The sequence below is a fragment of the Sturnus vulgaris genome, chromosome 22 (genome assembly GCF_052056855.1).
Source record: "Sturnus vulgaris isolate bStuVul1 chromosome 22, bStuVul1.hap1, whole genome shotgun sequence".
Lineage (NCBI taxonomy): Eukaryota > Metazoa > Chordata > Aves > Passeriformes > Sturnidae > Sturnus > Sturnus vulgaris.
The window spans coordinates 1,359,647-1,383,947 of NC_142264.1; the positions used below are offsets into that span (position 1 = coordinate 1,359,647).

The 24,301-nt window shown below is 46.7% G+C and overlaps 1 protein-coding gene across 7 annotated transcripts in view; it reads left to right on the top strand.

The window, feature by feature from the left end:
* Window positions 1–24,161, top strand: part of DENND1A (DENN domain containing 1A) — a 147,639-nt gene extending 123,478 nt beyond the window's left edge. For 3 of the 7 annotated variants that reach the window (XM_088177648.1, XM_088177651.1, XM_088177650.1), the window contains exons 20-24: window positions 9,959–10,018; window positions 14,276–14,364; window positions 17,912–18,040; window positions 20,233–20,488; window positions 21,305–24,161. In XM_088177648.1, coding sequence (XP_088033774.1) covers window positions 9,959–10,018; window positions 14,276–14,364; window positions 17,912–18,040; window positions 20,233–20,488; window positions 21,305–22,633 — 1,863 coding nt within the window. In that variant the 3' untranslated portion in view covers window positions 22,634–24,161. The remainder of the gene's footprint in view (window positions 1–9,958; window positions 10,019–14,275; window positions 14,365–17,911; window positions 18,041–20,232; window positions 20,489–21,304) is intronic. The other 4 variants (XM_088177649.1, XM_088177652.1, XM_088177653.1 and 1 more) reach the window with 2 other exon arrangements.
* Window positions 24,162–24,301: the final 140 nt, after the last annotated feature.

The window sequence follows — 24,301 nt, forward strand, 5'->3', positions numbered from 1 at the left end:
ATGTAATTTTAAAGGAATTGTAAAACATGATAAAATGTGGAGCAAACCAGTTTTAGAGAAGTGTCTATGAATAGAAACCAGTTGGTGTAGCTGCACTGACTGTTCAGGTATTAGATGGGGCTACCCGAGGTCTGCTCAGTGCTCAGAGCAATGTTGTCTGCATCATCTCAGAATTTGATTTATTTTTTCAGTACTTTCACCAGTGTGCTAAATGTAAGTTCTTGGAGACTTTTTAAAAATCGTTCTCTTCCAATTAAGTATTTTCAGTAGAGATGTATTTTTCCTTTACCTTCTTTGCCACTACAGCTGAGAGGAATTTGGGCTACTGGAGGAATGCAGCCATCTAGCTCCAGCAGGGACATGTTACATTTCATTTGAAGCAGTCAGAAATCAGATAATATCACAATTGATTTTTAGTTTTTGCTTTAGATATTTGTGAACGATGGATGGTTCAAACATGGTGGTAGATTAATGAAATATATATTTGAGTGGTAAGTGCAAATTTAAATTCATGAGGTTTTTTAACAGTCGCTTTCAAATTTTTTAATGATCACTTTTCTGTGTCGAAAGAAGCTTACACGAGCTTTCCTGACCCCTGGCTGTGGGGAGAGGCTCGCTGGCTAAATGCTTATTGCTGTCATCACATTACAAATGTTGGTTTCCAAAAACCCGTCTGACTTAGCAGCTGTGGGGCTGTCTGACTCACAGCCTTCGTCCTGGCACGGGTCTGCTTCTCCTGATAGCCCAGTGCCAAAACAAAAATGAAATCATACCTTCATTTAAAAGGGAAAGATGTTCAGGTTTATGAAATATAGATTAAGGCTTTGGGGAGGAAAAAAGCAGCAACATTTACTCTATAAATGGGAGATGGCTTCTAACTCGTGATTAAAGGCAGAGATTTTAATGTCACTTTTAACTCTGTCTAGAATACAGAAGGTGGGAACAATTAAAAAGGCACAAGAACTCTGAAATAAGAGCTGTTTGTGCATTCACAGCTCTTCTAAACTGAAGAGGATGAAAGAGGCTTTTTTCTCATTGTCAGGGGCTCTCTCGGAGCGCAGCATTGTGCGGCTGGCAGCGCGGTTTAAAATGCATGCATGCGCCGGGGTCAGGGCCCGGCTCGGGGCGGGCGGTGCAGGGAGCGCGGCCGCAGCGCTGCAGCAGCGCTCCGCCGCCGCGCGGGCTTTAATTGAGACGTGCTGTCAAAGTGACAAACACATTTGCATACAGTCTATTTATTTTCCTCCGAAAGGTCTGCAGTCTGCTGTTGGTTGAACATTCTTAATCAGCTCGCTGTAAGTGAGCCGGCAGCGAGCTGTCCTGTGCTGGGTGCTTCTCTTCATTACATGACAGATTAGCTAAAGGGGGATGGGCTAGCGAGCCAGCAACAACCTTTAATTTTAACTCATTATCTCTCACCCTAGAGTGAGGGAGTTGCTGGCTTTTCCAAACACAGTTGTGTGTCTGCAGTTGTTAGGCTACAAAAAATATCAGTAAAATATCTTGAAATGCCCGTGAAAGCACAGCCCCTCAGCTGATGGCTCACCAAAATTTGGCAGTAATTAGCTGACTGGGGGGGATTCTGTATGTCCTGGCTCATTTTGGTGAGTGGTGATCAGGCATCACTGGAGAGCTTTGTTTATTATGGAATTGTTTTAATGATGCTTTCTGTAATACTTAGACATTGTGGGAAAGCTCCCCTTGATGGTGAAAAAAAAGATTTTAGCCAGATAGCCTGGGGCAGTGTAGTAAAGATCTAAACAGGGTGTTCTTAGTAAGACACCACCGTGGGAGGGTGGGACCACTGCTTTTCCTGGGTGGGACTTTGCATGCCTTACCCAGGATGTACCTTTGTTATTGATCCCTGCATCAACCAAATACAGCAACTATCACCACGGGCTCTGGGACAATGCAGCTGTACTCAACAAGTAGCAGGAGCAGTGCAGGCAGCTCAGGGTTTAATGGGTGGGGAGAAGAGGGAACAATTTTCAAGCCAAGGCCAAGATTCAAATGGAAGGTTTGTAGTACTGAGCAGTGCTCTATGTTTGGGGAAGAGTCAGGTGAATTATTATGGAAGATCCAGTGCTACAGAGAACATCTCTCGTGGTGCTGGGCTTATGGTTGGACTTGATGATCTTACCAGTCTTTTTCAACCTTAATGGTTCTATGAACGTCCTGTCAATTGCTTTCTTCTGGTTTTTGTCTTAAAAGCTGACCAAAATGTCCTTAATGCATCAAACATGAGCTGCATATTCAGCTTCCAGAGCTGTCCTGGGGATCCTTCCCAGTGTGCCAGGCAGGGCAGGCACTGGGAGCCCAGTGAGCCCTGACCAGGGCAGAGTGGGACACTAATGCAGGTGGTTTGTGACTTGGGGGTTTGGGCTCTTGCTTCCATGGCCACTCTTGTGTCTGTGTTGTCTTTGAGCTGTTTGGAGAATAAACTCCACAGTGTTATGGTGACTGTTCTGAACAGGTTCCTTTTCCAAGCAAGGAGCTGCTGGAGCTACTTTGGCAGGACCCACAGAGTTCATACAGGATTGGTACCTGTGCCCAGTCTTCCCACCAGTCTGGGAGGAGTGGTGTGAGCACACAGGATGAGCCCAAGGGCTTCAAAAGCAAAGCTGCACTTAGGAACGTTTTTCTTAGGAGCTTTCCCAGTCAGTAGCACCCATGATTTAGTACAATTAAACCAGCAAATGATAAGCTGCCAGAAACATCACTTGTTGGGAAAGGGAATCATTTCATTAGAAGCAAGTGATCCTGGCAGTTCTGCACAGCTCTCTAATTGTGTCTGGTATAATTAGAATGTCTTTTGTCAGCTTAGCTGGGTTTATGTTTTCTATGGCTTGTTTTTATTTACCAGCAAATAGGATATTTAATTCCATTTATGTACCAAAAGGTGTAAAGCTTAAGAAAATACAAAAGACTCTTCCACATGCATCTTTAGTAGAGAGATTCAATCATGTTCTGCTCTTGATGCAAACTACAGAGAATCAGAGGGACTACAGAGCTCTGGGGACTAATGTAAATAGCTATGAAACAAATGGAAAATGCACTAATGTACTGAAGCAGCTTGTCTGACTGTGGAAAGGCTTCTCTGGGTTCTCTCCCTGGCTCATCCTGACTCATGTTAAACTCTTGCAGGACACAGCATGGAAATTTCCATCGTATTTGCTGTTCTGAATCCTTTTGCTGTAAATGAACGTGTTCATTTTCCCTAGTCACAGTCTGCCCTTGGACACACAGAACAAACAACTCTGCTTTGCAGGGCAGTGCTCTCCTTCCAGGAGATTAAATGGCATTAAGAGGTCAGGGGGAAGATGGGGAGAACACCAGCCAGCTACATTCCAGGAATGCAGAACTGGATCGCTGAGGCCAGAGGCAGCAGAGGAGGGATTATCTCCAGGGTAAAAGGGATGAAGTAGGGAAGGGAGGAAGGCTCCTTTGCCAGACCCTGTGACTCCCTTCACACCCAGGTGCATCGGAACAATAGCAGATTCCTCTGGATCACAGCAGGCATTGTGTGGCACTGAGGTAGAAACCAAAGGGGAAAGGGGAAAACAAGTTCATTTGTTAATACTCGTGTAACTGTATGCTCTGGCTGCAGAGCCAGCTCCTCCTCTGGCCACTCGGAGCTGGAGGACAACAGCAGGACCTTCATTAAGAAAATGAGCCTCCCTTCCACTCTAGCCCACGGATGAGCAATGTGGGTTCCCATTTCCTTTCTCTGGAGTCACATGGAGTTTCCTCCCTCTCTCCATTTGATTCTTTATGGATTTAGCAAAAGTCTAAGTTCTTTAAAATGATTTTGTCTTCAGAAAGCATATCTTCTACCCCCATTTGTTCCCACTCCTTTCTTTGCCTGTTCCTTTCAGGAAGGAATTCAGTGTTGCTCAGTAAAAGTCACCTCACAAGAAAGACAAATGTCTTGGCCCAGAAGCACTTGTCCATCTAATGTCTGCACACTCAAATGTCCCATCAGGTTCTCAGGGCCAGTGTTCTTAGAGGAGTAAAACCAATGTCAATGGACAAGACAATGATGCATTGGATTGAATTGTGCTTTGTGGTGTGCAGGATTAGCAGCGATGGCAATGCATGGGGTGGGAGTTAGGGAATGCCTGCACTAGCCTGGTGCCATGGCATGCAGGAATTCCTGCTTTGTAGTGAGACTGTCACCCCGGCCTGCATCCAGCACAGCTGTTCAGCCATGAACAAGCACACTGCAGACTGATTTTTCGTGTTTCCCAGCTGTCTGGCTGTTGGAAGCAGTCCTTAGCCAGGGTGCTGGAATCACTGTGCTGCCCTGTGTCAGGTGCTGCCGTGCCTGCCTGTGAGGGAGCGCTCAGAGCCGACCTCCCGGGGCTGTGACAAGCGACAGCAGCTGTAACGTGTCTGCAGAGTCTCCTTGTTAGTCCTGTTCTGCTGAGGAACCCAGAAATATCTCCTAGAGAGGATCTTGGGCCATCACTGCTGGCATGTGGAAGGAGAGTTGTGCTTTATAAATAATACATACCTAGAAAATAAATACATCAGTACATGCAAGGCTACCCAAATCACCTAGATTGACAACTTGAGGAGAGCTCACAGTGTCTTATGGATGACTTGCCTCTCTAGCAATGTAGATCAGCATCCAGAAGCTTCTTATGTATTACTTATGAAGTTGATATGTGCAGTTAGGCCAGAACTGTCTGAACTGACCTCTGGGCCACTGGATTAAACCAGGAGATTAAAGGGAAATAGTATGTGAAACATATAATTCTTCTAAATGCTGACCCCACTGTGACTGTTTGTTTGGCCAGGCACTTTTTAGATTTGCCCTTCAGAGCTGAATAGCACATAAAACAGTTGTGAGTGCCAGGCTGCAGATGGAGGGTCCATGTCCTTCTGTGGGTGTGTGGGGGACAGTGTCCCCCCAGTTATGCAGCCTGGCTTGGTGAGTGATGAAGCTCAGCGAAGCAGAGAGTCATTGCTGTTTATAGAACTCCTTAAATGATAGACCAGGTCTTTTTTCTTTTTTTTTCTGTGCAAGTATTCCACTTGCTAGAGAGGAATAGCTGTTACGAGATAATAAGGGATATGTCCATTTTCCAGCATTTTAAATCATGTAGGCTACATGATCTCTTTGATTTGAATTCCAGCATCAGGACCACAGAAAGCCAACACAAAGCTGGCAAAATGACCAGTTAAAAAAGAAAACACAAACCACTGTGGCTTTTTTTCTTTAAATTTGATATTGCATTGCTGGATTTTCTAGTATTTTAAGTGAAAAATATATGTAGTTAGTTCCATGTTGACAATGTCCTTGAGGATTTGACAGTGAGATTTTCCAGCAGTTGCTCTTCGTTAGAATCCTGGTGGTGTTTAATAAGGCAGCCAAACTGCTGGCACCTCGGGCTCGTGTTTGTTCTCCGAGGGCTCGGGGCTGCTGCAGTAAGCACATCGACCAGGGCTGATCATTACAAGGGCGTACGCCACCATGAATAAAAATGTCACACGTTCTCCCATCTCACAGTGGTACAAAATGTCAGTCCTGTCAAACACACATTGCAAGTAGCACTGAGCAGTCAGTACAAATTGGGAAGCGGAATATTCCCCCAGCTTTCTGATATTCTTCATCTGAAGCAGAAGAAAAGCAGTTGTTAACCTATTAGCTGTGATTTTAAACTCTGCTGAGGTAGTAGATGGATAGGCTTTAACACATGGGGATAAATATATTCCTGGGGTCTGGGGGTTTTTGCAACATGTCTCTCCATCCATGTGTGTTGAGGAATATACAGAAAGAAAACAAACCACAGCAAAATGAGCCTCATTTTGGAAGAAGTCCTCTGGAAAAATGATCATCTCAGTGAGATTCTGTTTGAACTTCTTGTCTCTTTTACCTCTGTGAATGGTTGTGCAAAAGCCCTCCTTGCTGGTTTGCTGTAATCCAGACAGGATTCTGTAATCCAGCAACTGCTTCGATGAGTTCAAGGAGTTTTCCTTCATGGCCCTGGCATTATGCAGCAATGTCACAGAGAGCTGGGGTTCTGTTCTCCTTCTGGACAAATGAAGGTTGTGCTGCTTCAGGGTGAGGCCCATGGTGTGGTGCAGAGTCCATAGGATGTGCTCCTTCCTAGTACCAGGAACATCCCTGTGTGTTCACAGAGTTACCCATTTAGGATGGAGGAGTGGATATTGTCAGTGCAGGATTCTGCTGTTTCTGCAGGGTCCAGAAAAAATCTGGTGCAAAAAGTTAAATGCAAAGTGGTGCCAAAATATATCAAAGAAATAACAAGAAGTTATACAAAGTGCTTGCCCAAGGGGACAAGGAGAACAGGTAAAAGGGCTGTAGTGTTCTGTGTCAATGTTCTGGGCTCCAAGTCCATTCTTTGTGTAGAGATTTCTTTGGTTTTTCTGACACTTTCTCAGAACAAAAAGCTGGTGTGTGTTTAGAGTAGTGAATCGTAACAAATGAATCCCCTGCCCCAACAGTGGTGAGTGCTGGAGCAAATTGCCAAGGAAGGCCCAGCGAGGAGCAGGGATGGCAAAGCTCTGCAGGACCAGAGCAGGTGGAAAAGGGATCAGCAAACCCTGGCCTGCTCCTGCCTTGTGTAGCCCCTGTCTGGAGCATGACCCTTCATTATCCAGGGCCTCACTACACGGGAACAAAATGGAAACAGCATGTGTGAGGCTTCTTTGAAAGAGAATGACTGCAAATGGAATTAAATATTTTGTGTTCTGTAGGCACCTGTTTGCTGTGTGCTACTGCAATAGCTCAGTGTGCAGTGGCTGTCAGACCGTGGTCTGCAGCACCTGGGCTCTGTGCCAGGTAGGTAAGAGGCTCCCCCTATGACAGGCATCTCCTTGGGAAAATGTCAGGAGTCCTCAAACTGCCAAGTGTCAGATGATACCAGTTTAATGGTTATGGGGTGGTTTACATTTTTTAGAAGAACTGATGCAGGTATAGATGGGAGGAGGCCAGCGTTGATGTTCAACTGCTCAGCAGAAAAGTGAGAATGGAGCACTAAGTGGTCACAGTCTCAGATTTTACTGACACCACCTGCTGTGGCTTTTACTGCTGGTTTGTTTGCATAGGAAGGGACTTTCCTGTCCTGGAGCTGAGTTGTGATCAGAACTCTTGACAGGTCTTTAAGCACAGATACCATCACATTCCTCCTATGTACATCACAGAACAGCATGTGCTACTTTGGCCATGGCTTGTCTAAGGCTCCACATGGAAAAATAGATCCATGTCATTCCTAAAATTCTTCCCTTTTTTTTTGTAATTGCAGACAGAAGAAATAAAATACCATTCATTTCTAGAGCCCAGGAGTTTATTGTTTAAGACATGTGTTTTTAGAATAGCATCAGTTATCAACAATAATAATCCACAATGGTGTTCTCATGGTTTTGGGATTTTGGCTTTAGGCATTGCTGCATTTTTGCCAGACTTGTTCTACCTTCCCAATCTACAAATGTGGCTTGAAGAATGAGGCATCCCTTAAAACATGGAGATTATTTTTATCACAGGACCCAGCAGATTTCCGTTGAAGTGTTTCAGAGTGTAAATTAAAAATATATGCTGTAAAGCATGCACTGTTCCTGTCATCCCAGTTTGTGAGCTGTACATATGGGAGCATGTAAAAAGCAGAGTGTGCTGTGCAGGGATCTGGGTGGATAATAAAACAGCTGCCTCGTAGATTCTGTCTGCTTCCTCTACTGAATCTTTTTAGGTACCAGACATTTTTCAGTGTTGTTATTTTCTCCCTTTTTCTTTTAAATTGAGTGCTCAGTTGAGGTCCAGCATGCTCTCCCAAAGTCAGCACTCAGGTGTCCTGCAGCCTGGTGTGTGTGAGCCTGGCTCCATCAGCACAAGGCATTTCTCCCATGGCTGATTGACTTTCAAGGATTTTCAAACCTGTCCTCAATTTCTGAAGGAAATAAGATACTCATCTAGAAGAGCTTTGCTTTGGAAATTATTGGAAACACTCTCGCTGCTAATTGAGAAAGAGAAACACTTCTTTCTCCATGTAGTGACAAACCAATTCTCATCTGGCTGTGTTTCCTTTAAGCATTTCCTTCTGCTTGCACTTGTTGCACATGAACTGATCCCTCTAATTTACTCACAAGGCTCTGTTTTGAATACCACTTTAAAAAAATCCCAAAAGACATCCACAATTAGTTTGAGATAATATTCTACTCACAAGCTGTTACCTCATAGACCAAAAATTATCCTTGTGTAATGTTTTCTCTGGTATAAAATTCTAAATAGCTCTATTGTGAAAGTTCCTTGGGTATATAATAGCTACTTTATGACATGTGGGATCTCTCATTTTTAAATAGTATTTTGATAGTGTAAAAGTGAATGTAAGATTTTTCTTGCTGCAGCATCTCATAGCTTAAAGTCACTTGTCTGATAATTAGTAAAGCAGTGCCAGATCTGCAGTCATAAAAATGGCTTTCTGCAAATTTTCTGTCTTGTTGCTTCAGAAGTATTTAGAACAAGACAATTAAGCAAATATCCAGAGAAAAAAGGTGTGCTGGTAAACAGCTATTGGTGAGAAAGTGCTAATTTAGACATTTCTCCCTTTCACAGAAAAAGCCATAGTACATGTATTTAGGACCATGCCTGGAATAGCAATTTAGCAGCTTTTAGCACTGCAGCCATGTGCTGCTTGGTGCCCATTCCTCCCTACAGCCCAGGTAATTAAGTTGATATTCCAACATAGCTTCACCTGCTGACCTTTCAGAAACAATGTGTTTTGCTGCATTAACAAATTAACTTCAAATCAGTGGCTCTCCCAGCAAACACAGAGTTTGAACATGCTTGCTTGTCCCCCTGTGGTGACAGGCAGGAGCCCCAGCACTGGCAGTGCAGCTCTGGGACAGCCCCTGCCCCTGCCCCTGCCTCCCCTCGAGCCTTGGCCTGCTCCTGCCTGTGTTCAGAGCCCTGCTTTAAGGCAGGCCTGGCCCTGGGCAGCTCTGCCTTGCCCTGCTCTGAGATGTCCCGGGGCTCAGCAGTGCCCTGTGTGGTGCAGCACACACACAAACCCCATTGCTGGGAGCACTGCAGTGGTAACAGAAATGGGAATCGGAGTGTTGGGTTTGCCTGTGCTGTTACAAGCACTGAGGTCACAGTTCTGAGAGTTAACACAATGCCTGGTTAGAAGTCCAAGAGACAAAAAAGTTTCCACACCTTTAATCTTTTCCCAAAGCAACATTATTGTGTGTCTTTACTGTGGAAATGCATAGAACTATGCTTTGATCAGAGATGAAAGTTTAATCATATGTGATATTTAAATCTCAGCTGGAAAAAATAATCCAGTGACATGATAAGATTATGAAAGTATTGACTCCTGAAAATGAGTGGTTTATTGTAATATAAATATATAAAATATTTGTAGTATGTTCATTTCCCTTGCACAGAACTAAAATGATACTTGCACAAGTAGTTTGGAATTCTAGGCCATCATGATACTTTAAGGCCTGACTCGTAGTTGTTGGTCACATAGGAGTGAAATCCGGGACAGGATCTGAACATAAGCTCACCTTTAAATGCATGAACAGTGTAACTGAATTGGGGTTTTTTCCATGCTCTTACATGTCTGGTTTGAGACCTTCTCCATAAGTTTTCACAAGCACTAAAATCCCTCAAGATTTTAGTGAAGGTGTTTTTGGATATCCTGGCTTCCATGTGTATAAATGCAGCCCGGAGCGCTCGGGCTGTGTCTGTAGTGTCACTCCGTTGTGGCCGCGCTGCTGCCTTGGCAGCGCCGGGAGCTGAGGGCAGCCCGGACGGCACCACTGTCATAGGCCGTGAGGTTTGGCACTGCTTTGATAAAACAGAGTAACAAAAATGGCACTGTGTGAGGTGAGTATGAAGGTGAATCACTGCTGTCACATGCTCATGCTGCTTTTGCCAGGACATCAGAGGTGTTTCCATGCAGGTCACTTTAATTTAGTCTCCACTTTGCTGCAGCAGCACAGAGTCCGCCCGCCGCGCCCGCCGCCCCCAAAGATCCAGCGCTCCTCCAGGCCCGTGAGTAGCTGGGGATTGTCTCACTGGCACAGCTTAACACTGCCTGAGTTCTGCTCTTTGTAGCCCTACTAAACCCTGGTAGTTTGGATTGTCAAACTCTGCACAGAAGCCATGTGTGAATTACGCTCCTAAACTGCCTTCTCTCTGCTGCGGCACAGCCCTGGGACCCGCGATTGTTCTGCTTTTCTCTGGCGAGCCCTGCAGCTCTCGGGCAGCTCTGCAGGTAACTGGGGCTGCTCTGGCCACGTCTCGTTTGACTTTTGCAGTGATTTCTTACACACAAAGCCCTGCTAGACTGGCTGGCAGAAGTTTTTAGCCAGTGAGCTTTTGAAGACTTGCACTGAACTCAAACCTGAAAGGAAGCAGAAGTCTGAAGAAAAAATATTTATTCTCTGCAAGTTATGCTTGTAATTAATTTGGGATGCCTAATTCTTCTCCGTGTGTGAATAGACTTGAAGAAAGCGAGGTTGATCTTTGGCAGTAGAACACTGATAGCCCATTATGGATGACACACTGGATAATTCCGTGGTGTAAAAGGAGGCCCAGCAGGTTGGCCAGAGGAGGGGACTCTTCCATGGAAGAACTGCACAGAAATTATTGGCAGTGCAGTTCCTGTATGTGTTAGGCAGGAATACCTTATCTCAGCAGTTTTTCCCCAGAAATACTCACTGTAGGACAGTTTTACCTATGGACTATGCAGGATGGCATTAAAACTGGACAGCCTGCTGGGCCTGCACCATATGTTTATTTTTTTTAAAGGAACAGGCAAGAAGTATCAATTTGGGAGGAGTGTTGGGTTTTGGCAAAGCATTGGAAGACATTTATGTGTATTCAGGACTTCAGCTTTATGAATATAGTTGCCTCCAAATCATCTTCTTGCTTCCTTATCCATACACATACATGCATAAGAAAGAGAGAGATGCAAGTTTTCAAATCTGATCTTGCTAAAACTTGTTAAAATGTGTTTTGGATGAGCAGGTAACTGGTTAACAAGTGCAACTGGGTGTGTGTTTTAACTTCTGATCTCTGGTGCATGTTCCTGTGTGACATTTCAATGGCATGTGGTTCTTCTCCCTCTTTTTAACTCTGGGTGTTTATCTTAACAGAGTAATTTAAATGGATTTATCCCCTGAAGATTTCTGTTTTCTGTGTTTAAAAAGTAGCACTGAGTATGATTATGTGTGTTCTCTTAAATACAATGGGCATGGGAGACCCTCCCAGGTGTGTTTCACTAAGATCAGACTTTCCATGTACTGTGGGGTTCCTGCAGTGCTCCCATGCCCTCGTGTTCCACGTTTGGCAGGTGTAAGGGGGCATGTTGTGATTCCTCTGTACAAAGTTGCTGAACTGTATTGTTCAAATGGAGTCATTTATTATGTGCAAGTCTTAAAACTGTTTAATCTCCCAGCTGTAGGGTATTAATAGTCCTCGCTGTAACATGGTTGATTCAACTGTCTTTGCTCCCAATGTGATTGATAAAAGGTTGGAAATGTAATAATGAAAGCTCCTGTTGCATTCCTCTGGCTGTGTCAGTAAGTGGAACAGAAAGACTTCATTCATCAAGAGGAAATTCAAGATAAATGTAAATTATTATAATCAATCCCAAAAATATGCTTGTATCAAATATACATAAATTTGTTGTTGTTCAGAACTGTTATTTGGCTTTTAGTAGTTGCAACACATTTCTGTATGTGTAAATAATACTTTTTGCAGACTGCTTTTTCCCTCTCAGGCTTGGCAGCTCCTACAGAGGTGGGTATCAGCAAGTGATGTATCCTGGCCTTGTACACAAGCACTGAGGGGGCAGACCAGGCCCCTCTGCTCTTCCAACCAGGGCCACATAATGCCAGAATTCCTGAGAAATACTTTGTGCTGCAGGGAGCAATACATGGGCACTAGTGCTTGCAATATGAGTAATTGCTGATAATAAAGCCAAAAACACAGACCAAAGAAAGGTTAAGGGAGCAGAACAGAGATGTTCTTTGCATTCTGCTGCTTTGGAAATAAGTGGTGGTGGTATTATGAAAGAGAGAGGGTTGTTGCTTCTAATTAATGGAGGTCTGTTTGGATTAATAGTGGTTGTTTGGAAACTTTATTCAATTAGAAAAAGTTAAAATACAATAATTATGCATTAAGTTGATGGGGACAGTAATAAGCACATTCAACCCTTCTGTCCTGGAAGTTTACCTATTTTCTTTTGGCTGTATGCTCACGTAATTGGATTTCTTTGATACTTTTGCATTTGATAAGCATTTAACCTTGCCTCTGTGGCTATGTGAGACTCAAAATCCAGCGAGGAATTGCCTTGATTCCTGGCTTTTCCCTGCAGTTCCCTGGGAACAATGCTCTAAATCCCCTCAGCTTTGTCACCTTGCACTGCACTGGGCTAGGGCCCCTGGAGCCACCCCAAACTCTCACCTCTGTGCCTGCTGGGCAGCACAGCCACCCGAGAGGTGAAAGTGTTCCCAGCACGCTGACAGGCCAGCTTTACACATCAGCTCCCAGCTCCCATTTAATTAAGCAGCTTGCTTTCTTCCTCTCTTTGCCTCTCTCCTTGGCTCTCCTCTCCCCGTTGCTCCTGCCTGTCGCCCCCCTCTCCCGCTCTCCTCGGCGCTCTCTCCGTGTTTTATCAGCCCTAATGAAGCAGTATTCTTCATCGATCCTGCTGATTGCCAGCCCATTCCTTTTGTTTGTTGGCACCGAGCCATTCTGCTGCGCTCTGACAGCTCAGCTCCTCTAATTAGCTCTGTTGTTCTTTTCCCCATGTTTCACCACGTTGCAAGTTCAGTTGAAGTTGCCACAAACTTAATCCTTCCATTCCTGCCATAAATTCACATTCTTAAGCTGTCTTTATTGTAGAGAGGAGCAGCCTTGTGTGGGGACTGATCTCCAAGACCTTAACATCTGACCTTTTCATAAGCCCTTTTTCCTAAGAAATAGTGGCAATACAACTCTGGATTTCTTCATCATATCTGCTGTGCACTGTTTGCTTTGAAATGAAAATTCAATGCAATAATGCTGCTGCTATTTTCTGCATACTGGTGTGCAGGGCAGAAGCACTGCACACAATTTGGTGGCTTTCTCCTGGCAGGAAAATTTGAGGTTTATATACCTGGGAAGAAAAATTTATAAAACAAAACCAAAACAAACCTGGAAATCTCCCCCAACAAATTATAAATTGTTTTTTTAAAACTTACTTTGTCACTCCAGAGCACTCAGCCTGTAGGCCATGAACAGCTCCTTTCTCTTGTGCCTCTTAAGGGAGCACAAGCTCCAGGAGGTCAGGAGCTGAGCTCTACTCCCAACTTTATTTGGGTGTTTGGGCATTTCTGTTGAGATTAGCATTGAGCCGAGCCAACAGATCTGACTCTTTTTCAGGTAGAGTTGTACTTTGTTAACAAAACACGTGTAGCTGGTGTGTACAGTCTGCCCTGATGCTGCAGATTCCCTTGTTTGGCTCACAGGGATAGTTCAGCACAGGATTCCTCAGCAGTGTATGGCACATACACAAACTTGGAGCACGAGTGCTTATTCCTTTCCTTGAAATAAGGCTTGTTTGCCTGTGGGCATCCTGGTCAGAAATCAAGCTGAATTTCCAGACATTGAAAGGTCGATGGATATGTGTGTGAGACTGGACTGGGAGCAATCCACAGCAAAGCTTTGGATTTTACTACAGGCAGCAGAAGTCTAACTTAATATGAGGAGTGATAATGACAATATGGCTGGCGAGGGTTTGTGTTCAGCTGCTGGAAGGAAGCAAATTTTTAATGAAGAATGAGCTGAGTTTTAAAACATTTCTCCTAACATTTTCCAGCACTCCCTTGCACAGCAGTCCTCACCTGAGAGGTTGGGTTCCTGGGAGCAGGTGGCCAGAATGGTCGTGGTGTGAGAGCTGAGCCCCAGTGGCCAGTGCAGTGTCCAGAGCACACAGACATTGCCAGCTTTTGTCTCACCGCTCACTGCACAGGGGATGCTCACTCTTCTCTCTGAAATTCAGCCTGTACCAAACAGGACAGAGCAAACAGCAAACAGTTGGTGTCAAGCATATGTGTTTCATTTGTGAGTCCTAGGGCCGTGTGGTTTATATTCATCCTTCAATTCATTGATGTATCCACATTCCTGTGTAATTGTGGCACAAAAGACAAAGCAAGGCCTGGTGAAGATCCCTGTAGGATACTGGTGCTTCTCCATGTGTTGTCTGTGTCTGCTGTTGGATCAGGGGCAGTGTTTGATGAGATGTCTCTGTGCATGTCACAGGTTCGCCCCCCAAGACCTCATGTGGTTAAGAGGCCCAAGAGCAACATTGGTGTGGAGGGCAGGAGGACCTCAGTTCCCAGCCCAGAACAGTAAGTACTGTGCTGCTCTGCTTCTCTCTGCTTGCATCAGTGTGTGTTCAGAGCTGGGACTCACCAAAGGAGACATTAAAAAATACTACAGATCAAAGTTAGTTTTTAACTAAGAAAAAAATTATTTTTTTTTTTTCATTTGGAACATCATAGAGGAAGTGTGAAAAAGCAAGTAACCAGAGTTTGCCTGTAAAAAAACTGTGGTTTGCCATTGTGGTTTATGCACACTGATCAGCCTCTTCAGTGAAAATTTTAAGGTTTTGGAGGTTTTTAAATTTCTTTGTTGTTCTGTTTTGCACTTTTCTTTCGAGGAAATTATCAGTTCCAGCCCTGTAGATGCAGTGTTCTTGCCAGGCTGTAGCTGGAGGATGCAGAACTGTTTATTTGACAGAAGGGGCTGTGTCTAACTCTGCATTAACAGGCCCATGATGTGTGTGTGAGCTCTGTGGTGAGGGTTTGTAGGGCTTCACTTTGCACAGACCAACAAAATTATCCCCCCTTTAGCTGTGGCAGTGCAGGGGGAATGTTCCAGATCATCTGTGCTGCCACAGCCCACTGCTCCTGGACAAAAGGTGTTGGTTTCCAGTGTCTCTGTTGTGCACACCAGCACAGGCATGTTCTGGTACCTCAGGGAGGCTTTTTCAGGGACTTTCACCAATGTCACTTATCCAGGGATTTTTGCAAAATCAAGGGTGTATGTTGCAGATTCCTGACAGTGCCAGAGTGCAGTTAGCAATGGGCCCTCAGGGGTGGCCCTGACCAGGGAATGGATGTTCTGAGCTGTGGATGTTCTGAACTTGCCAGCACAGCCCAAACACACGGGAGGGGCATCAGTGCATGGATACTCTTCCCAGCCATGCCAGGGTAGGGGCAGACTCTGGCTTTGGCCTAAACTGAACGGTGATTTCTCCCTCGTACACGAGTGTTTGTCCATTTTACAGTGGAATTTGGTTGCCCTCTTGTGGAGCAACTGCAGCTCCTGCAAAGGGCTGTGCTGGCCCTGCACAGAGGTTGTGGGGATTTTTAAACTAAAAGCATTTTCTTAATATTTAATCTGATGTCTCAGTGCGTTTAGGTGGAGGATAATTGAATCAATTCAACATTTATGTGTGTTCCTATAGAGGATTCTGCATGTTTAGGTTCAAAAGCTGCTGGCATCCCAGTGTTGCTGACTGCTAACCTGTACCTTCAATTCCTGCCACTATCATACCACAGATAAACAAAAACATGAATGGGTAACATTTTACCAATGCTAGAAATATATTGTATTTTAATTATTTTATTTGGGTCTAGTTTATTGCTGCTAGTTTTAGTGAGTCTTTACAGCTCGGCTGCTTTCACAAAATGCTGAATTTTCATGTTTCCCACAAACTTTTTTTTTCTGTCCCAATAAGAAGTAATCTTGGTATAAGTGTTCTGAAATGGAAACAAGAGAGGTGTTGTCTCTTTTAAAAACTCACATTGTTTTCTCTCTTGGATAACATAGAATCAGCGAAAACACCATAAAATACCTTTTCCCTTGTTTTACCAGGTAGCATTGAAGGTTAGGAAATTAGTGTCTTTAATTACATGAGTTAATTCTTTTTATGTGTCTAAAAGAAACACATTGTTTTGGGGATCTGTGCTCATTTTCTAATCAGTCTCAGTTGAAGCACGGGGGGTATCAGGAGCAGCTCTGCATTCACTGCCTGGCACTGCCCGGGCATTGGGCTGAGCTCGGGGGCTGTGTGGGATGGGACAGGGGAAATCCCAGCTGTGAGCCGGCTCTCGGGGCCCGGGGGGGTGGGGGTGGGGAAGGCTTTCCGTGGCTCACCGAGCAGGGAGCTCTGACACTGAGTGTGAGGATGGAATTCCAGGGCAGGTCTGTGCTGTGCTCACATGGAAGAGTTGCCAGGTAATCCCCTCAGTCCCAAACCTCCTGTCTCACAGTGTGCATCCAAATCCCTCATTCTCTGCATTTTACTGGCTAAGAGGGACAAATTCTTTAATTCCCTGAAGCTCTTGTGTAGCTGTTCTTTAAAAAACTATGCCCCAAAAAAATTCTTCCTCAAATCTGCAGAGCCATTTTTAGGAGAATAATGAAAAGTCCGTACACCCCTTTGTACCATAATGTCAATATTCGGGAAAAAGCAATACCATAATAAAATATGCAAATTTAATTTTCTTATAATCAGGACATCCTTTAAAATTATTACAGAATTCTCCTTACTAATTTCCATATCCTGCACTCCCATTTTCTGTATATTTTTTTTCTATCTCAAGTACATTTAGGTGTCAATTAAATTTGAAATATCTACATTTGTCAGCATTTCATTTTTGGCCAGCGTGATGTGCTGCTGATTTGTCCATGCATCCTGACACATGAAAAAAGCTCCCGAGATGCAGATCTTCCTCATTAAAACAGAGCCCCCGCTCCGCGCTGCTGCCGGCGCCGTGGAGCGCGTCCCGTTCGCGCCGCGCCGGGGCTGACACGGCATTTACCGGGCACGGCATTTACCGGGCAGGGAACGGGCACGGCATTTACCGGGCACGGCATTTACCGGGCACGGAACGGGCACGGCATTTGCCGGGCACGGCATTTACCGGGCAGGGAACGGGCACGGCATTTACCGGGCACGGCATTTACCGGGCACGGCATTTACCGGGCAGGGAACGGGCACGGCATTTACCGGGCACGGCATTTACCGGGCACGGAACGGGCACGGCATTTGCCGGGCACGGCATTTACCGGGCAGGGAACGGGGCTGGCACAGCCGGGGGCTGCAGTGGCCCCACCTCCTTCCCTTGGATTCCTGGTACAGAAGGAGAGGGGAAAGAAAGCAGTGCACTGCCTTTGACTGGGGTAATGCAGACTGTGATTTACCACCATCCGCTGCAGCCACTGGCACTTGTTAGAGACTTTTTATTAATTAGCTCTGACCCGACTGTGAGTGAACATTCATTGGCAGTGGCAGCTCGGGCACTCTTGGGCTGTTGGTTGCAGCGTCCAACTTCTCTTTTCCTGACCTAATCTTTAAGAACTGATTCTCAGTTAACTGCTGAGGGAAGGAACATACACACCTTACTTGACAGACTGCATTTCAAACCAATCCTTGGACAGCTTAGGTTTTATTCTAGAGTGAAGCTGTTTCAAATGTGAAAAATAGATACAAATAGGAGCTGGTGCCCTGGAGTCAGCTCCTCTTGTGCATCAGATTGTCTGTAAAGCAGAAAGGGGATCTAATGTTTGCCAGAGCTCAGAGAGCCTGAGGAGCAGAGCTGGCTGAAGAACAGAGAGGTGCCCAGCTCTGTAGGGAAAGGAGGTTTCTGTATTGTCCCTTGCACTGTGGTGAGGCTGTGGGCTGCAGTCCCTTCCCTTGGGCACCGTGTCCTCAGCAGAGGGGTTGTGTGCTCTGCCTGGGCAGCAGAGCTCAGGGTTCCGTGCTGAGCTCTCTCTGTGCAGTCAGTGGGGGTCAGCATGATCTGCTCTCCAGAGCCTCTGGTTTCTGTCCTCAGGAGCTGTCACTGTGACCATTCAATAACTTCCTTTTCTCTTCCTGTTCCCCAGCCTCGTAAAGCCCATGCGACACTATACAGTCTTCCTCTCTGAGGACTCCTCTGATGATGAATTTCAGCAGGAAGAGGATCCTGTCTCTGGCTTCTCTGAAAACTTTTTCTTCTCTGCTCCTTTTGAATGGTCTATCCTTTACTCTTTTGCTGTGTTCATGCCAGCTTCGAACAGTGGTGTTTGCATTGCTCAGGGCACCTGCTCCTGTACTGGGAGTTTAGACGTGCTCCTGGGGTCTCTGTACAGTGCTTGATGAATGACCAACATTTCTCCTGCTTGTTTGTCTTGATGTTGAGCAGCATGACAAAGCATCCTCCTGCATGAAACACTGCAGCAGCACACAGCTTATGGGCTTCCATCGACTCGAGCTCTGTGGGATGTCACCCTTCCATTTGTCCTTTGTTCCAACATGCTGCTTGTGTTCCTGTCCAAACCTTTCACCGTTCATTCTCGTGTGGTGCTTTTGGGTTGTCCTGTGAGCCTCATTCCAGTGCAGTTATCAGCCTTTTCCAGTGTCACCTGTTTGATCCCAGCCTCTCTGGTCTGTCAGGTATCACATCCCTGCAGGTGTCTTCTCCGGGCATTGAGTGCAATCTGACAATTACACAAGAAGCAGGAAGTTTGGTCTGTTTGTATCCACCTTTTGAATTTGTAACTTGTACATTCCCAAACTCTGTAACTCAGCCGTGAAAGACAGTGCTGAGCAGCTGGGCCAGAACTCACTGATGCTGTGGCTGGAGGCTCTGTCCCTGCCCACGGTGCCTGTGTGAGGTGAGGGGAGCCCTGCCAGCTGGGGGTTCAGCTGCACTAAATCCCTCTTGCTGCCTATTTGAATATCCCAATCCCAGCAGGCAGCTCTGAGCTGAGCCCTCACTGAATGTCAGCAGAGGATTTGTTATTTCCTAACCTCGCCTGCTTGAGGATTTCTAGAGGATGAAAGGGAGATAAATTGCATGGAGCTGCACTCATTCTTTTAACAAATGCAGTCACTGGTTTGACCAGAACCTGTAGGAAGAGGGGCCAGGGTACTGTGAGCTGCTGCTTCAGAAATCCACGATGCCACATGCAGGCAGGAGCTGGGAGATGGATGATGCCCAGTCACAGCTGAGCAGCTGGAGCCTGGCAGCCACAGCTGGCTCAGACCAGGCTGGAGAAGGAGGCTGCAGTTGCTAAAATCCACTGTGTGCTGCAGACACAGGTTTGGAGGCTGACAGGGAAGGGATCTGACTGTAGGCAGGTGGGATGGGGAGGATCAGTAGGAAAGGGCCAGAAAGTGTTCCCACACTCGTGTTTGGGGTGAGGAGACCACTTTTGTTTGCAGAATGTCCCTTGGGGGGTTGCAGTATGACCCAGAGTGATGTGAGATGAAGACACTGAGGTTTGTGAGCTCCCTGCCCTGAGGCCATGTGCTGTCACTGTGCCCTGTACCTGCAGTGTCCCTGTCCTGGTGTGGGCTCAGTGCCTGCTCTGTGTGTGCTGGGGAGGGAAGCAACCTGGGCTCTTCAAATTTGCATGATATAGATGTATTATGATAAAATATGGAAAGGGGAGGAGGGTTCTTCCATAGGATGTGTTTTTGCAGGTCTCAAAAATATTTTCTTTTAATTGAAAGCTTGTTTAAATGCCACAGTACAACTGGCTGCCAGTCAAGTGCCAATCCCCACAGCCATGTATGGCACTTGTTGTTATTAATTGGATGCACATTGTGCTGCTCTTCTCTGTACACACACCAAAATGCAAATGTGCTGGTTCAGTTTTTTGCTGAGGTATGTGCAAGAGAGGCATCCTGCTAACTCAGCCTCGGCTGGTAATGTAAAGGAGGTGTCTCCATAATGGATTGTGGTGTTTCTTGATAAGATGACACCAATGAAATCATTGGAACCTGCACAGTGTTCCCAATTATTGCAGGAAAACCCTGAGTTATGTTGTGTGCTGAGTTAGCTCAAAGCCCAAGGAGTCAGAGCCTGCAAACACAGGGTGCAGAGGCCGTGCCCAAGCCCAGTCAGCATGGGGCTGGTATCCCATTATCCCTTCTCTGAGAGCTCCCTCCTCAGCCTGGCTATGCCTGCATGACCACGGCTTTCCTCTGAGCACCTCCCATTCAGCTCTTGCCCTTCTGAGCACCCTTGGGTGCCAGGTCCCCTCTGCATGTCCCTTTGCCCTCAGGCACTGCTCGCAGCCTGCTTTGCACAGGGGGCTGTCTGAGCTGTAATTGCCACCGGGGAGCTCTTTGTAACTCCTCTGGCTCCTCAGGAAATCGTGTTCAAAACCAAGAATTAGAAGTATGGAGATTTGCAGTGTGATTTTTGGTTGTGTGCCAGGCCTCAGCCGTACCGGGCCCTGAAGGAGTCGGACAGTGCGGATGGAGAGGACGTGGGCAGCCCGGAGAAGGCCAGGGAGCCGCTGCCCCCGAGCCCTCTGCTCTCCAGCAAGGCCTCAGAAGTCAACCTCCTGGAAGACATCTTCCCCAGCTTGGAAGTAGAAGCCCAGCCCCAGCCCCTGAGCCAGGCCAAGAGCCTGGAGGACCTGCGGACACCCAAGGAGGAGGCAGAGCAGCGCTGCTCCTTTGAATACCAGGTCAGCGGCTTCCTGTGCCCTGGGGGTGGCACTGAGCTCATTCTGAGGAATTTCTTCATGTTCTTGGGTAGATCCTAATCATCATCATCATCATCATCTGTTTTCCAGGGATTTGCTTTTGTGTTTCAAAATTCATTTCTGAATTAAGAAGTGGTGTAAATGGGACTCAATTATGAGTAACTGTTTCTCTGAAGCCTTTTCTTCTGAAGGAGAGGATATTTACCCTGTTCCTCAGAATTTGTTTGTCCAGTGGCTGTCACACACAGCTATCTTTGAAGCTGATGGTCAACATGAATAGTTGGTAATTTTCAGGTCCCCTCCAAGCTTTTTTTCTTTTAATCTGGCTATTTTGGTCTAAGCATCATTTGAACAATCCCCCTCTGAAGAAATGGGATTGTTTGTGAAAAAACATAGCTCAGAAAGTGTTAAACTAAAGCAGACTCCAAGATCTTCATTTGACATTAAAGAAGCAAATGTCATTTCTACCTTGTAATAATATTGATTTTAGTGTTACGTTCAGATATTTCATTTGTCACCTTATTCCATGCAGCAGTCAAGGCTTCTCAGCTTCTGTGCCTTGGACACAGTTGTGTGCTCCTTACTAGGCTATGACAGATGCACATGTCCCAGCTGAAGAACCCCGTGGAGGCAGAGCTGGAATTGGAGCTGGTTCCTGTCTGTCCTTCCTGGCCACCCACTGTTGTCCCTCTGCAGCGTGGGGACAGATCCTCTTCCTTCACAGCAGCCTGAACTCACTTCCTGCTCTGTGTTCTGAGGATATCACTAAAAGTTAATGTTTGTTCTGCTCTCTTGCAGAGAATGGATCTTGGTGTGTGTGAGAGGAACAGGATTGTGCCAAGCATGAAGCTGTCCCACCCTTATAACAAGCTGTGGAGCATGGGCCATGATGATATGGCTATTCCCACCAAATATTCCCAAAGCTCACCTGAAAGACCCTTGGCTGCCCTGGGTAACATGCCCCCCATCACCAGGAGACCCCAGAGCAGAGACAGTGGTCTGGCTCCTGCAGAAAAGGATGAATCCAATCCTGCCATTCAAGGGAACATCACCATTCCTAGGCCACAGGGAAGAAAGACTCCAGAACTGGGCATTGTGCCACCACCACCAGCACCCAGGGCTTCCAAGCACCAGGCTCCAGCGGGGTCTGCAGAAATCCTCACCCCTCATGGGCGCAGCCACTTGGTTTCAGATCTCATCCCAGAGCCCTTTGGGGCTGGGAAAGAGTCCTTAGACCCCGAAATGCAGCAGTCTGTAAATCCCTCCTCTCGGCCATCCCAGCTGCTGTGCAGTGCTGCCAGCACTGCTGAGATGCTGCAGCCCGTGCGGGTGAAGACAGAATGTGCAGGGAACGAGAGCGAGCTCCTGCTGAGCCTGCTGGACCCGCTGAGAACCACGGGCTGGCCGGGCTCGGCCCTGCCAGGCTCAGCTCTGCCAGGCTCAGCCCTGCCAGGCTCGGCCCTGCCAGGCTCGGCCCCCGCGCCCGCCTTCGCCCTGCCAAGTGACTTTGTGCCTCCTCCAGCTTCACCATTTGCCCAGCCCCTTGGCTATCCTGCTCCAGCTCCAGCACCTTTTCTACAGCCCTCCCCGAATCCATTCACCCACACACTGCCCGGAGCCCTTCCAGTGTCCCTGGTCAGGCCCCCGAGGGGCTCCTTCACCCCCTCCTTAGGTCACGCATACAGCTCCAGCTTCATAAGCCCCACTGCCAGCTTCTACCCAGCACAGAGACCTCAGCCCCACATGGCCACACTGTCCATGCCAAACCTGTTCAGCCAGGCTCCAGCTGTGCCAGCAGCTGGCTCCTTGCTCCTGCAGCACCACAGCCCTTCTCCCACCAGTTCCCTCCAGCCAGCCTGTCTGGGTGGTCCCTCCAAACCCCGAACGTTACAGGTGGGCCAGCCCAGCACAAAGGTAGATCCCAAACAAGCCCTGGCTCTTCTGGCCAGTGACCCCCCTCTGGTCCCTGCCAGGCCAGCCAAGGGCTTGGAGTCGGTGTTACTGTCCTCAAAATCTGAGGAGACAAAAGATCCATTTGAAGATCTGTTAAAAAAGACCAAGCAGGACGTGTCACCCACGCCAGGTAAGGTGGAGCAGCTCAGAAAGCGATGGGAAACCTTTGAGTGACGCGCCCCATGGCCTTGGTGTCCTTTTGGAAGTGACAGAGGGATTTTTTTGGTTTTTTTGAGCCAGCATAAAACCAAGCATTTCTTTTAAGGAAGGCTGAGCCAGGAGCGCTGCAGGACCATCGCTGAGCTGCAACTCAACACGAGAGCTTTTTGCCCACAGGTCAGAGTCCCCCGTGTCCCAGTCCCTGGCACTGCTCCCTCACTCCCCACCACTGAACCCCGGGATTCCTGCACTGACCAAAGCGTGAGGGGAGGTGGGTTGGGTTGGGTTGGGATTTCCACACACAGCTTTTCAGGCAGCACTACTGATGCACAAGTTACTCCCTCCCTTGGCACACCTGGAGCGTGACACAGCCACTCTGCTGGGGTTCACTCCTGCCTCTGGGAATGGTTTCAGTGTTTCTGGCATTACACACAGATCCAACGTTTTGTTTCCACATGCAAAGCGCAGCAAACCAGCCCACAAGTCACTGAACTGATGCACGGGCTCTGTGCTCACTGAACAGCCACTCCCAGAGCTGTCAGAGGGACTTTGGTGGCACCTTTGACTCCCCCCCCAACCCCCAACACTGACAGCCAGGGCAGAGTTGTCACAGGCCTGGAAACCACAGCACAGAGCAGCTGCTCAGGGATTGGTCCTGCATCTCTGTTGGGAAACTGGAAACACCAGCAATTGTTTTCATTTTTTTGACTTTTTGTTAAATACATCAGAAAATAGAGGCCATAAAGAGTATCCTAGTTCTTATATATGTGTATCTTAATATTATCTATCAATATTATAAATTGCAGTATATGAATGGAATGTAACAATATCTTACTTGATTATTACAAACAAAAAAGAGGAAAAACGTGGGGTATCAAGGTTCCCAGCTGCTGAGTGCAGGTGAAGACCGGTGTGCTGAGGGCAGGGTGTGTCCAGCAGGGGGGATCTGGGCTCTGTGGCCTCGCTGGAGCCTCGGGCTGGCCCCGCCTGGCCCGCGAGGCACCGAGCGCAGGGGACGCTCAGCTGGGTGTTCTGAGCCCCCTCTCTCTGTTCTCCAGACATTTCACACGAGCCTCAGCATCCCCCAGGAAAGCTGCTGGCTCTGATCATTTCTGTTTCACTTCAGTGGTGCTTTTTTTGGTTTGTTTTGTATCTGGGCACACTCTGGTGTCAAACCTGTCACTCTGGCAGAGGGAATCACATCACCATTGAGCCTTTGCTAAAGGAAATCATCTTGGACACATGGGAAAACTCTTGTAAAGCTTTATCTGATTTCCAATGTATCTATTTTATTCATGTTATCTTGGAAGTTTTCTTACTCTGGGGAATGGGAATGGCTGTCTCTGTGTTCGAGTCTGGGCAGTACAAAAGAAAAATAATATCTGAAATGCTGTCGGTTTTGGGAAGACCACAGTATTCCAGGAATATTCTGTTTCTGTACAGTGCTGTTCCTCTGACAGGCCATTCACTTGGATTTGTACTTTCTTTTTGTGTTGAAAGACAGATGGGTTTAGTATTGAATAGTAAAATATTTAAAGTCTAAGATACCAGTTCCATTTTATTTTATACAGTTAAGAATGTTATATACAATTCAGTCTGGCATTTCAGAGCTCCTTTGCTCTGAGCTGGATGATAAAAGTTTCTGGATTCTGGTGGATGTGAATGGGCACTGGACAATCCTGC